The sequence below is a fragment of the Schistocerca piceifrons genome, chromosome 6 (assembly GCF_021461385.2).
Source record: "Schistocerca piceifrons isolate TAMUIC-IGC-003096 chromosome 6, iqSchPice1.1, whole genome shotgun sequence".
Classification (NCBI taxonomy): domain Eukaryota; kingdom Metazoa; phylum Arthropoda; class Insecta; order Orthoptera; family Acrididae; genus Schistocerca; species Schistocerca piceifrons.
In genome coordinates this window covers 382,125,291-382,140,448 of record NC_060143.1, presented here as the reverse complement: position 1 = coordinate 382,140,448, position 15,158 = coordinate 382,125,291, and the positions used below count along the sequence as shown (strand labels likewise).

The following is a 15,158-nucleotide window of genomic DNA, read 5'->3' as shown; positions in this document are numbered from 1 at the left end:
ACAGGTTGGGTTTTCATGCTGATACAGTCACAACCTCCGAACGGTCCCTCTACTGCACTCAGTACACAGCGCTGTAAAATTTGTTCACATTCCTCCGCATTTAGCATTTCGTTAAGCGCAATGAATGTACCGCACCCTACCAACGAAAAACGCCCCACAGCTAAACCCGCCCTCCTTTGTACTTCATTGTTCACAATACACATGAACACAGGTACCGTTTTCCAGGCGGTCGCTAAACCTAATCCCTTCCATTGGATTACCAAAATATAGTGTGGTTCATCTCTCTAAATCACTCGATTCCGGTCATTTACTCCCAGTTGCGATGCTTGTCACTATCTCATGCGTAGCTTAGCATTGACTACAAACATGTATGGTTTATAAGGAGCTGCTCGGTCAGTGTACCGCCTTTTTCTTTTAATTCAGGATGCACAGTTATAATGCTAGCCGGAACGCCGGTAGCACTATGGAACTCACAAGTTATTTCTTCTGCTGATTACATTAATCAAAACGTCCTTCGGTCAGTGTCAGCAACGGCAGCCGAAGAGTTCCGGCATAAGACGTCACACTCATTTGTGGGGAAGGCGGAGGAATGGACAGAGTTTCAGGGCACACTCTGGTTTTTTGAGTGGGAAACTGCTCCCAAAAGAAAGACGAATGACCAATGATCGACGGCTTGAGGATGCAGAAAGCAATGGAAACCACTGCATTAAAGACACAATGTGTATCCACAGGTCATGTGCCCTCTAACTGGAAAAGAGTTATGATGGTCTCTCTATTGGCAAAAGATTCTGGACTAGGCCCCCTTTCACGTCTCCGGGAGGGGACTGCTAAGGAGGAAGTGACTATGAGAAAAAGATTAAAAATCAACAAAAAGGGTGACGTTCTACGAGCTGGGCGTGGAATGTCAGAAGTTTGAACGTGGTAGGGAAGCTAGAAAATCTGAAAAGGGAAATCCAAATGCTCACTCTAGATACAGTGTGAATCACCGAAGTCAAATGCAAGCAAGACAAAGAGTTATGGACAGGCGAATAAGTCTAATGTCAAAATCATGGGAGTAGGATTCATCATGAATAGCAAGGGAGGGCAGAGAGTGAGTTACTGCGAATAGTACAGTGATGGAGTTGTTCACATCAAAATTGATAGTAAACAATCATCGACGTCAATAGTAAGGTACACAAGCCGATGTAGCAAGTAGAAGATGAACAGATAGAGAAACGTATGAGAATATCGAACGGGTAATTCATTACGTAAAAAAGCGATGAAAATCTAATAGTCGTGCGGGACTGGAATGCGGTTGTAAGGGAAGAATATCGGCTTAGTAGTAGGAATGAGAGAGGAGAAATCCTAACTGAGTTATGCAATAAATTTCAGAGCTGTTCAAGAATCAGAAAAGGAGGAGATGTGCTTGGAAGAGGCCGGGCGATACGTGAAAATAGTTCAAATAGCTCTAAGCACTATGGGACTTAACATCTGAGGTCATCAGTCCCCTACACTTAGAACTACTTAAACCTAACTAACCTAAGGACATCACACACAACCATGCCCGAGGCAGGATTCGAACCTGCGACCGTAGCAGCAGCGCGGTTTCGGACTGAAACGCCTAGAACAGAGATACGTGAAGATTTCAGTTAGATTACGTTATAGCCCGGCAGAGATGTCGAAATCAGACTTAACTGCTAAGGTCATCAGTCCCTAAGCTTACGCACTACTTAACCTAAATTATCGTAAGGACAAACACACACACACCCATGCCCGAGGGAGGACTCGAACCTCCGCCGGGACCAGCCGCACAGTCCATGGGTGCAGCGCCTTAGACCGCACGGCTAATCCAGCGCGGCTACGATTGAGGTACCCTGATGCTATATAACAGAATAAAGGCTTTTACGACCGGATACGTTTTCTGCTGGTAAACCTTTCTGAATATAAGGTCGTGGTCCTCGAAACTCTTCTGTTGCAGAATGGTGGTTTACCGGCAGGCGCTATAGAGACAGCTCCGTAGGCGGTTCAGTTGAAGAGGAACGAACATCTCTAAAAACGGCAATCAAAGAAGTTGGAAAGAGAAACATATTGACATAGAAGGTAAATGCAAAGAAACCGTGGATAGGTAGCAAGAGCTGACAAGTGCGAGAATTATCGCACAATCGGCTTAACAGCTCAACATCCTGGTTGCTGAAAATAATATACAGAAGAATGGAAAACAAAACTGAGGATCTGTTATGAACTCCAATTTGGCTCTAGAGGAAGGATAAAGGCACTGGAAAAACAGTTTTGACGTTGCAGTTGACAACGGAAGCAAGTCTTAAAGAAAAAGAAAAAAAATCAAGACACATTGATAGGATTCGTCTGCATAGAAAAAGTGTTCGACAGTGTAAAATGTTGCAAGATGTTGAAAATTCTGAGAAAAATAGCGGTAAGCTACATGTAAAAACGGATAACATACAATATGTACAAGAACCAGGAAGGAACAGTAAGAACTGAAAACCAAGAACGAAGTGCTCGGATGAAAAAGGGTATAAGGCAGGGTTGTAGTCTTTCGCCGCTACTATTTAATCTATACCTCGATGAAGCAATGACGGAAATAAAAGAAAAGCTGAAGAATGGGATTAAAATTCAAGGAGAGGTATCAGTGATAACATTCGCTGATGACATTGCTATCCTCAGTGAAAACGAAGAAAAATTACAGAATTTGTTGAATGGAATGAGCAGTCTAATGAGTACAGAATATGGATTAAGAGTAAATCGAAGAAGAAAGTAATGAGAAGTAGTAGAAACGAGAACAGCTAGAAACTTAACATCAGAATTGGTGATCACGAAGTAGATGAAGTTAAGAAATTCTACTACTTAGGCAGCAAAGCAACCCATGACGAACGGAGCAAGGAGGATATAAGAAGCAGTCTGGTACTGGCAAAAGTGCGCAAGAGTGGCACATTGTCAGAGGAGATTACGTGCTCTGTGTTCTCTGCATACGCAGTTCTGTTGCGGTACGGATAACAGGCACATCACAGAGTATGAGTTAATTGGCAGGACAGCTGGAAAAGTACTCCACAGTTCAAGTACGCGGGGCGGTAAGATTATTCTGGGCAAAATGTCTAAATGGCGCGCAGATCGACCCTGAAATTCCGGCTGTGTTTGGACCAAATGCAGTGTCGCGTTCAGCCGCAGTGAAATGGTGCCAAATATGGGTGACGCTGGTCGGGAATGAAAGCCGTCGACGTCGGTCACAGATGACATCGGTCGGACGGCTGATCAACCGATTCGCAGCAATCGCAGGTTTTCCGATCGGGAGGTCGTTCACGCAGCGGTCCTCGAAAGGCTCCGTGGCCATGGCACCGATTTCTGCCGTCGAGAAATTGAACGATTGATAGAATTTTCCTACCGATGTTTACAGGGACTTAGTGTTTATACTGAAAAATAGTTTCGTGTATCTATGTCACTTCAGAGTGCAGTGAAGTTTTTAATAAAAGTTACTCGTCACGCCGTAATGTATAACTTACGTTTTGGAAGCCACTCACACAGGGTGGCGCACGAAATGTGTTACCATTTTGTTTTTGAATATAAACTTTATTGTCAATACATTCTGAAAGGAACATATACTACAATGAAGAGCCGTCCGTGGAGATTTGTTCTAACTCAGCACATGCTCAATATGTCCGCCATTTCGTTTCCTAACTTCCTTCAAACGAACACTGAAGTTAGTGATTACCCTACGGCACATGTCTTCTGTAGTTTCACTGCAAGCTTGAAGAATAAGTCTTCTGAGCTCCATAAAATCACGTGGACGTTTCGGGAAAAGTTTTTTCCTTTAGGTACCCCCGAAGAAAAAAGTCACATGGATTGAGGTCTGGACCATTGGGGGGCCAATTTTGTCCGTCATTGAGGCGACCTGGAAACCTGAGTGAAATGATCCGCATGTCGAAATGCCCGTGTAAAAACTCCAACACAGTGTTTGCAGAATGTGGCCTTGCTCCATCTTGCATGAACCACTGCGTGTTGAAGGGCAAGACAGTAGCAACAAGCTGTGAAATGAATCTATTGCGAAGCATGTTCAAATAACGCTCGCTGTTGACAGTTTCTTCAAAGAAAAAGGGTCCAATAAGTCCGTGACTGGTAATTTCTGCCCACGCTGTAATCCTTGGAGCACGATGTTATCGTTCATGGAGCACTTGTGGGTTTTCAGTGGCCCAAAAGCGTACATTTTGCTTGTTAACCACACCGTCGAAATGAAAATGCGCCTCGTCTGAAAAGAAACGTTGTTGAGAGTTTCTTCCCTATCCTCTGCCCACTGAGCAAACAGTAGTCTCTGCTGCTTGTGTTCTTCAGTGAGCTTCTGTGCACAGGTCTTCTGGTATCGATACATATGGAGGTCACTTTTAAGAATGCGTTGAGCGGAGCGTCTAGATATTCCCAGTTGCACTGCTGCCTTTCTACACGATTTCCCGGGACTTCTCTGTACAGCAACACGTACCGCTTCAATATTCTCCGGCGAACAAACAGGATTAGGCCGAGGTCGCTTCGCTTCCAATACTGTTCCTTCCTGTAAAAATTTATCGTACAACCTGTGGATGGTCTTCTTGCAAGGGACCCATCGTGTGTTAAACTGTTGTCGAAAACGCCTCTGAGTCGCAACAAGCCTTTTCGTTTCATGAGAAAGTAACACAACTGCCGATCGTTGCTGTGTCGTCAGTCTTCCATTGTCAGCCGTTGCTGCTTACTAGTCTCCTAGTGGCAGTATCGTGAATTACACGTCATTTCATAACTCATTTGTTTTTCCAAGCTCTGCTGGTACTGCTGTAGAGATCCCAGTGGGATATCTAATGTGCGTCGTAAATTGTGAAAGAAAGAATTGATAACACATTTCGTGCGCCACCCTGTATTTACTTCCGTGGTGATGTTGAGAGAGAGAGAGAGTGAGAACAGTTTAAGCATCTGCAGGTTTTCATCAGATGCTCATGGCGATGGGCTCATTTGGTCGATGCTCATGAAGAGCCGCTGTAGTTGCGTAACACGCTCCGTGACTGTGCTTTCTCTGTCAGCAGCTGTCCAAGAAGTCGGTTCTAATTAACATACTTTCAGCCGTGTACCTGTCGAAACAACACGGTGCTCTAAAACCTCTGAGGTAGCACAGAGATACACTCAACAAATCGTCTGTTTCACAAGGCATTACAGATGCTCTGCTTCCTTTTCTTTGGCCGTCAACAAGTTAGCCTTTGGTAATTGTGCGTGGAAGTTGTGCAACCACTGACTCTCCGCAATAACACAGCTGTCAATCGTCTCTAACACCGTACACGAAACAAATGATGCAGGTTCATCATTTGTTCCATCTCATGTAATGTGCAATTCCCTGGTCGAAAGTGATGATTATAGCCGTTCTGAATTCTGTTACCTAATAGCCACACTTGGTGCTTAGTCACGCCAGTGCATCTCCATACATCATTTGTGGGCTTCCACGTTGAGTTCTAATACCCAGAATATTTATAACCTACCTCGATTATAGACGACACACGTAGCTATCGTTCCCACCGTAACACAACCTGATACCCTTTATTTTGCTGAATTTCTTGCTCTTAAGATGCTACGACACAGCTTCAATGTAGAACTGACCTCCAAGAGAAAATGGGGTCTCAGTGACAGTTCCGTCACTATCTTAAAGATAAGGATGCAGTCTGCTTTTTATCATCCAGTAATTACACCACATTATCCGAAAACAAACTCTATACTGGATTCGCCTTCGGAAAGTACGAGGATGAAATCTCCATCTGCTCTCCCTTAACTATATCGACATCTAAATCTACAGGACTACTCTACAATTCACACTTAAGTGTCTGGCAGAGGATTCATTGAATCACTTCCACTATTTCTCTACCGTTCCATCTTCTAACAGAACGCTGTAAAAAAGAACACGTTAATCATTTCATACGGGTTCTGACTTCTCTTCCCTTTTAATAGTGATCATTCTTCCCTAAGCAGGTGGGTGTTAACAAAATATTTTCGTAATCAGAAGAGAACGCTGGAGATTTAAATTACGTGAAAACATATCGCCGCAACGAAAAACTACTTTATTTAACCCCAACTTCCATATAATATCCGTAACCCTCAAAGCCCGATTTCGCAGTAATACGAAACGAGCTATCCTTCTTTGAACTTTTTCGATGTTCACCATCAATCCAGTCTAGCAAGGTTCCCATACCGCACAGCAGTACTTCAAAAGTACGGACAAGCGCAGTGTAGGCAGTCGCATTAGTAGATCTGTTGCATATTATAAGCGTTCTACCAATAAAATGCAATCTTTGGATTGCCTATCCCACAACATTATCTATGTTATCGCTACAGTTTAAGTTGTTCGTAGTATTAATCAAAAGTACAGACTACGCCCGAATTTCCTTCACATTCGTATTCGTGTTCACTTGAGCGCATGTTCAGTTTCGGAATCGACTGTACAGCAAACGCCAGCAATATTGTCTTACTTCCAAACATCGTCGGATTTATGTCCCATAATCCGGCATGTGAAAATACTCCATGAACATTACTTTAGTTTTGCCCACTTTATCACAGCTGTTTTATCAACTGAAACGTATCATTAATCACAAAAGCTGCTAATAAGCATTATTGCAGTTTACACACATCAAAAAAAAAAAAAACTTTGCATCACCTTGGTTCCGAGAGTTCCAGAACTTGTGCAGAAAATTGGAATAGAGTTCAACATAAAAATCATTTCCGCCCTTTTCATTGCTCAGGAAAACCACACATTTCCTGTTGTACCAACACACAGCGAGACCTTCAGAGGTAGTGGTCCAGATTGCTGTACACACCGGTACCCCTGATACCCAGTAGCACATCCTCTTGCATTGATGCATGCCTGTATTCGCCGTGGCATACTATCCACAAGTTCATCAAGTTGGTCCAGATTGTCCCACTCCTCAGCGCAATTCGGCATAGATCCTTCAGAGTGTTTGGTGGGTCACGTCGTCCATAAATAGCCCTTTTCAGTCTATCCCAGGCATGTGTGATAGGGTTCATGTCTGAAGAACATGCTGGCCACTCTAGTCGAGCGATGTCGTTATCCTGAAGGAAGTCATTCACAAGATGTGCAAAAGGGCTCAAATGGCTCTGAGCACTATGGGACTTAACTTCTGAGGTCATCAGTACCCTAGAACTGAGAATTGCTTAAACCTAACTAACCTAAGGACATCACACACATCCATGCCCGAGGCAGGATTCGAACCTGCGACCGTAGCGGTCGCGCGGGTCCCGACTGTAGCGCCCAGAACCGCTCGGCCACTCCGGCCTGCTAAAGATGTGCACGATGGGGGTGCGATGCGAATGTCTTGCCAATATGATGCTAATATCGTTGCACTATCGGTCGGAGGATGGCATTCAGTATCGTACAGCCGTTACGGCGCCTTCCATGACCACCAGCGGCGTACGTCGGCCCTACATAATGCCACTTCAAAACAGCAGGGAACCTCCACCTTGCTGCACTCGATGGACAGTGTGTCTAAGGCGTTCAGCCAGACCAGGTTGCCTACAAACACGTCTCCGACGATTCTCTGGTTGAAGGCATATGGGACACTCATCGGTGAAGAGATCGTGATGCCAATCCTGAGCGGTACATTCGGCATGCTGTTGGTCCCATCGGTACCACGCTGCATGGTGTCGTGGTTGTAAAGATGGATCTCGCCATGGCCGTCGGGAGTGAATTTTCGCATCATGCAGCCTACTGCGCACAGTTTGGGTCGTAGTACGACGTCCTGTGGCTGCACGAAAAGCATTATTCACCATGGTGGCGTTGCTGTGAGGGTTTCTCCGAGCCATAATGAATAGGTAGCAGTCATCCATTGCAGTTGTAGCCTTTGGGTGGCCTGAGCGATGCATGTCATCGACATTTTCTGTCTCTGTGTATCTCCTCCATGTATGAACAACATCACTTCGGTTCACTCCAAGACGCCTGGACACTTCCTTTGTTGAGAGCCCTCCCTGGCACAAAGTAACAATCCGGACGTGATCAAACCGCTGTATTGACCGTCTAGGCATGGTTGAATTATGGACAACACGAACAGTGTATTTCCTTCCTGTAGGAATGACTGGAGCTGATCGGCTGTCGAACCCCCTCCATCTAATAGGCGCTGCTCACTTATAGTTGTTTACATCTTTGGGGGAGTTTAGTGTCATCTATGAACAGTCAAAGGGACTGTGTCTGTCATACAGTATCCACAATCAATGTCTATCTTCAGAAGTTCTGGGAACTGAGGTGATGCAAAACTTTTTTGGTGTGTGTAGCTTAAACTACACTGAAACATAGTACCGTTTCAGACACCTTTTTGTGGAAATGTAGGATTAAACTGCGAACAGTCTAGTCAATTTTTGTTCCTAGTGTTATTCTTGCGAAGTCTGTATCTTTTTTAAAAAATGTTGAGCAGTTCTTAGCAACAAAACTAATGAGAGGGAAACTGTACATTGAGGAAGCAATGACAGAAATAAAAGAAAAGTTCAAAAATGGAATTAAAATTCAAGTTGAAAGGATATCAATGATAAGATTTGTTCATCAGATTGTTATCCTCAGTCAAAGTGAAGAAGTAGTACAGGATCCGTTCAACGAAATGAATAGTCTAATGAGTACAGAATTTTGCGTGAGAGAACATCGAAGAAAGACGAAAGTAATGAGGAAAACCAGAAATGACGAATAGTGAGAAACTTAACATCAGGATTGCTGATCACGAAATAGATGAAGTTAAGAAATTCTGCTACCTAGGCAGCAAAATAGCTCGTGACAGACGGAGCAAGAGGACATAAGAAGCAGAGTAGGACTGGTAAAAAGGGCTTTCCTGGCCAAGGGAAGTCTACTGATATCAAACGCGGGCCTTAATTTGAGGAAGAAATTTGTGAGGTTGTACGTTTTGAGCAAAGCATTTTATCGCAGTGAAACGGACTGTCGGAAAACCGGAACAGAATATCATTGAAGGATTTGAGATGTGATATTGCACATGAATGTTGAAAACTAGGAGGACTGATAAGGTAAGGAATGAGGAGATTCTCCGGAGAATCGGCGAGGAAATTAAAGTGTGAAAACACTAAACAGGAGAAAGGAAATAATGGTAGGACATCTGTTAAAACATCAGGAAATTACTTCCATGGTACTAGAGGGAGCTGCAGAGTGTAAAAACTGTAGAAGGAGACAGAGATTAGAACACATCCAGCAAATAATTGAAGAAATAGGTTGCAAGTGCTAGTATGAGATGAAGAGGCTGGGACAGGAGAGGAAATCGGTGCGGGCAGCATCAGACCAGTCAGAAGACTGATGACTCAGATCAAAAGTTGTATCTGTTTTACACTTCAAGTGAATATGAACAGCCATTAATTCTGAACACTCAGTTTCAAATGTTACCTTTCTTCCTTACTGTAATCATAATGACACTGTTAGCTTTTCCTGTGTATAGAGTCCTATGAATTTCTGACCACTTGCAGAAATTAATTCATTGCTTTTGCTGGACCCTTACAAGGACATAACTGTACCTCTGTGTCTCAGGAGGACGATAAAAAGACTTTATATAATTCAGATTTCACCCGGAACTACCAATGTGACTCACTACAAAGAATTTTTTTAACTGTGGAAAAATAATTTTGAGTAAATTGTCGGATATTATGAATTTTGATAGCTGCATGTCATTTTAGGTTAATCAGGAGAGCAGTACTCTTAAATTTCAGACATTTGTGCGTTATCAATTTGCATAGGCAAGTTTTACGAATTGCTTTAAGTATGCCCGGTATGCAGCCCAATAAGCAGAGCAATGGCCAGGACCATTTTTACTCAATCGCAACTCTGTCTAAATAAAGTTAATAATTACTGTGAAGTACATCAAACTATTAATTTGTCTTTCGTCAGGTGTGCCTGGTGTAAGGAAAACATTTGTTTTCGTCATTCAGATGACACTATGGAGAGTAAACAAGGAGCTCACTGTTACCAAAATATACATTATTCAAAAATTGTCATAAAAACTGTGCTACAGTGATTGTTGTACAATGATATACGTGTAAGAAATATTTCATTTCGATGAATTAACGCCACGGTTATTGGAAGTCGGCTATAACACCAAACACTGCTTTTACTTCCCTCTGTTACTCACCTACGTAAGAATATATGCAACAGTTTAGCTGTTGGTATGAACTGCCTCTTACTCAGAACAATAATGATACGTGATATTTTTTGTATGGTTTAGGTACTTCAGATATTGCACTATGCGGCGCTATGTCTTCTTGTCACGGCCGATCGGGCGCTGGGCAGGAAGGGCAGTAGAACCTGCTGTCATAAGCGGTTCTTCGTGCGAAAAGAAACGAGTAACTTCAACAGTTTTTGAAAAATACTTGTAGTGTGTTTCAGCAGCTAAGATTTATTTCATTGTATTCCTCCGGCATAAAATATTTCAGGGTTGTTTTGACATGTTGGACTGGACCATTCCGTTGCAGAGCAGTCGTGTGGCGAAAAGAGTAGGAACAGGTCCTTCCAGAAGAGCTGCATCCTGAGATGATCGTAGGATTGTTCGCCTTGCTCTGCCGAACAGACAGGTGATGACATCAGACACGTGTGTATATGTTGCAAGTAATCACCATGAACCATTGGGAGTAGATTACGGGAAGTTGGGTTGATGTCCCAAATTCTGATGTGTCATTTACCACTGACTGTGTACCACGAACAACCGAGACGTGAATGGTGTAGAGTAAGAGTCAAATGGGTTATTGACAGATGATATTCTACGATGCTCGGTGATGCGTCTCGCTTCTTTTCTTGGCGGTCAAGTCAACATAAATGCTGTCCACCCTCGTGGAAAGCAACATGGAGCAGCGATTCTGGAGAGCAGCACCTTTCCGACTCTTTGAATAATAGTGTGGGGAGCAATTGGATCTCAGCACTGGACTGATCTTGCTGTTGTTGATGGGAGGCTGAATGTCTGCCGGTATGTAACAAGAAAAGTCAATCCTGTTATCATACTCGTAGCCAGAGTACCAAATGGCGTATTCCAGCAGGATAATGCTAGAACCCACATTACAGTACCCACCACAAACGACTTAAGGAGTACACCAATGCTTGACTGGCCTACCTAATCCCCTGCTTTTTCATCCATGTGACATGTCTGTGGAGATGTACACTTTCATACCAATCTCCAGCAAGCAGGCTTCATGGCCTGTCACAGCATGTCTTTCGGGTGTTCAACAACTTCCTCAACATAGTACTCTAAGTCTTTTTACTTCCATCTCACAACGAATACGAGATTGTATTCGAGCGTTTTGGGGTCAAATCTCGTAGGTTGGTGGACGTTAGTTCTCAACAGTATGAGGCTTTTTCATGATTTAATACTCATACGATGAATGTCTCCACAAAGTTTGATCAAATTTGAGCTTGTACTTCACGGTATGGCACTTTCCATTTCCGTCACTACATACACTACTGTCCATTAAAATGGCTTCATCAAGAAGAAGTACAGATGATAAACGGGTATTCATTGGACAAATATATTATACCAGAACTGACATGTGATTACATTTTCACGCAATTTGGGTGCATAGATCCTGAGAAATCAGTACTCAGAACAACCAGCTCTGGCCGTAATAACGGCCATGACACGCCTGGGCATTGGGTCAAACAGAGCTTGGATAGCGTGTAGTGGTACAGGTGCCCATGCAGCTTTAACACGATACCACAGCTCATCACGAGTGGTGAGTCGCGTATTGTGACGAGCCAGTTGCTAGGCCACCATTGACCAGACGTTTTCAATCGGTAGCCAGCCGTAGTGGCCGTGCGGTTCTAGGCGCTACAGTCTGGAACCGCGAGACTGCTACGGTCGCAGGTTCGAATCCTGCCTCGGGCATGGATGTGTGTGATGTCCTTAGGTTAGTTAGGTTTAAATAGTTCTACGTTCTAGGGGACTGATGACCTCAGAAGTTGAGTCCCATAATGCTCAGAGCCATTTGAACCATTTTTCAATTGGTGAAAGATCTGGAGAATGTGCTGGCCAGGGCAGCAGTCGAACATTTTCTGTATCCAGAAAGGCCCGTACAGGAACTGCAACATGGGGTCGTGCATTATCCTGCTGAAATGTAGGGTTTCGAAGGGATCGAATGAAGGGTAGAGCCACTGGTCGTAACACATGTGAAATGTAACTGTTAAAGTGCCGTCGACGCGAACAAGAGGCGACCGAGATGTGTTGTAACACCCCACCTGTCACTTATCTGGTTTTGGTCAGTGTTCACCCCAGGTAATTGACTAACAGATTAACAGACAGTGCAAAACTGCCACAATGTTGGATAACGCAAAGAAAGTAATAAGGCCCTGTGACTCCTGATTGAACTGCGGTGACAGTGTTGACATTAATTGGTTCAGAATTGATCCCTTTTAATTAAAAAGGGGTGCACATTGATGTTATATTCAGCTATTGAACACCAGATGCAAATGTTGAACATAAAATTAATTAAGAAAGTGACTTGGGATTTCAACTACTTGATTGAAAACAGATGCAGTCGATTAGCACAGATTTATTTTAACTCACGACCTTCAGTCATCACATTACATGACTCTCCTAACTGGCAGTGGTAATAAATTGCGTTTGCATGGAGTAAAGCACGATAAATTAAAAGTAATTCTTATCGACTGACCCAGGCGTAATGCGAAGTGCGAGAAGAATTCTGGAATACACGGCCCATGAAACCCTCGTGCAAACTTTGCCGACGTGATCCAGCAAATTAATCAGTGGCCGGAGCGGGCACAATATCACCGAATTCAGCATGGCGGAGCGGTGTCGTGCGGACGTCGGCCGACCTCATGGTGCTGCAAGGCTGCGCTCGTCTATTCACTCCTAGCTATCTTGCTCAGTACATAGCTGAACCAAAACTTCCTATCTCCAAGCTCAATCATTCCATTTGCTAGGTCCTAAACTGCAGAGATGCTCACTCCTTCTCAGGCAAGCTGAGTAAAGAATGCCACGTCCGCACTCTAGGCAAGCTGGGAACAGAAGACCTCTACAGAGACTTCTGACAGTCTGCTCTTCGCCTCAGTTTCCCCTCCAGCAAAATCACTTACGCCAATTGCAGCGCAAGTCGCGTTAATTTTGCGTCGCTTCCCAGCGCCGACCAATGACTGCTCTGGAAAGTGAGCAGATTCTCACAAAATTTCCCTCCCTCTCAAATTCTGTTATTTAGCTCCTCCCAGGCCACCCATCAAGGTTAGCATCTGCACAACACCAAGTTTTCCGGAATTCTGACTCCCAGGAGAGTACTTCAAATTCCTTGGTCCTACATTCCCATCAGAGGCTGTTATTTAGATCCTCCCAGGCCACCCATCAAGGTTAGCATCTGCACAACACCAAGTTTTCCGGAATTCTGACTCCCAGGAGAGTACTTCAAATTCTTTGGTCCTACATTCCCATCGGAGGCTGGCGTATTTCATTCTGTCGCTCATCACCTGATTTGCTTCAGACTCTGCGGACCATGAATTCAGTGTGAAGTTGCTATAGTCACGAACACGCATATTTTGACCTCTGTTGACCGCTCCACTGTAGCTTTGCGCGGCTTTCTTGCATGTTTCACAGAAAATGGGATGACGGACATTTATCAACAGGTGTACAAGTTTTCCGTCTGTTTCCCGGTAGACCAGCATGGAGTCGGGGTCAACCACCCACTCACTGTCACTCATCTTAAGGCGGCTGGAGGCCGCGCCCGTTACCACTTTCTCAGAGCCTTAGCCTCCCTAAGCTGCGTATTGTCGCTTCCCTTAGCCACTCCCCCAGCGGCCATGGTCAATTCTGAGTACTTCCCTGGGGTAAACTAGCCTCCAGTAAACCAACGCGTTTCCACAAAGTTTTCATGTCGTGTGAATTACTTTAAAACCATCACCAACATTAATTATTACAATACGTCCATAATATACCCTCTACAAGATGCATTGTGCCTTGTCAGTCATTTTTGTTCAGCCCTACTGTTCGCTCAACGTGAGTTAGGTGATCTTTAATGACTTCATGTAAGGGGCATAGTTCTTGCCATCTTACAGTGTAACCAATGGCACCCCATACCATCACACTGGGTGATACGCCAGTATGGCGATGACGAATACACGCTTCCAATGTGCGTTCACCGCAATGTCGCCAAACATGGATGCGACCATCATGATGCTGTAAACAGAACCTGGATTCATCCGAAAAAATGACGTTTTGCCATTCGTGCACCCAGGTCCGTCGTCGAGTACACCATCGCAGGCGCTTCTGTCTGTGATGCAGCGTCAAGGGTAACCGCAGCCATGGTCTCCGAACTGACTGTCCATACTGCTGCAAACGTCGTCGAACTGTTCGTGCAGATGGTTGTTGTCTTGCAAACGTCCCCATCTGTTGACTCAGGGATCGAGACGTGGCTGCACGATCCGTTACACCCATGCGGATAAGATGCCTGTCATCTCAACTGCTAGTGATACGAGGCCGTTGGGATCCAGCACGGCGTTCCTTATTACCCTTCTGAACCCATCGATTCCATATTCTGCTAACAGTCATTGGATATCGACCAACGCGGGCAGCAATGTCGCGATATGATAAACCGCAATCGCGATAGGCTACAATCCGACCTTTGTCAACAGCGTTTCACCAGCCAACGCCGGTCAACTGCTGTTTGTGTATGAGAAATCGGTTGGAAACTTTCCTCATGTCAGCACGTTGTATGTGTCGCCCCTGGCGCCAACCTTGTGTGAATGCTCTGGAAAGCTAATCATTTGCATATCACAGCATCTTCTTCCTGTCGGTTAAATTTCGCGTCTGGAGCACGTCATCTTCGTGGTGTAGCAATTTTAATGGCCAGTAGTGTAATATATTGCAAATCTGTCCCCAGACTTCTTATGAATTGTGTATGCTGCAGGTCGTACAGTAAATGTGATGTTGTTTTTGCGCAGGTCTGGATCCGACCATCATCTTCTACATGGGCAGCAACAGCTCGCGTGACCTCGACTCGAGCGACGCGCACTTCGTCGACGTGATCCACACGGGTGCCGGCATCCTGGGTCAGTGGGGGCCTAACGGGCACGCCGACTTCTACGTCAACGGCGGAACCACGCAGCCGGGCTGCGCCCACGCATCGCTACTAAGTGAGTAAAGGCCGCGCCACCATTTCCTGAGAAGCTCCCACCTAAC

The 15,158-nt window shown here is 44.6% G+C and overlaps 1 protein-coding gene across 1 annotated transcript in view; it reads left to right on the top strand.

Annotated features, from left to right (window-relative positions):
- LOC124802920 (inactive pancreatic lipase-related protein 1) overlaps positions 1-15,158 on the top strand; it is a 232,246-nt gene that overhangs the window by 199,748 nt on the left and 17,340 nt on the right. Inside the window, exon 6 of the mRNA XM_047263991.1 lies at positions 14,921-15,112. Within this exon, the coding sequence (XP_047119947.1) occupies positions 14,921-15,112 (192 nt within the window). The remainder of the gene's footprint in view (positions 1-14,920; positions 15,113-15,158) is intronic.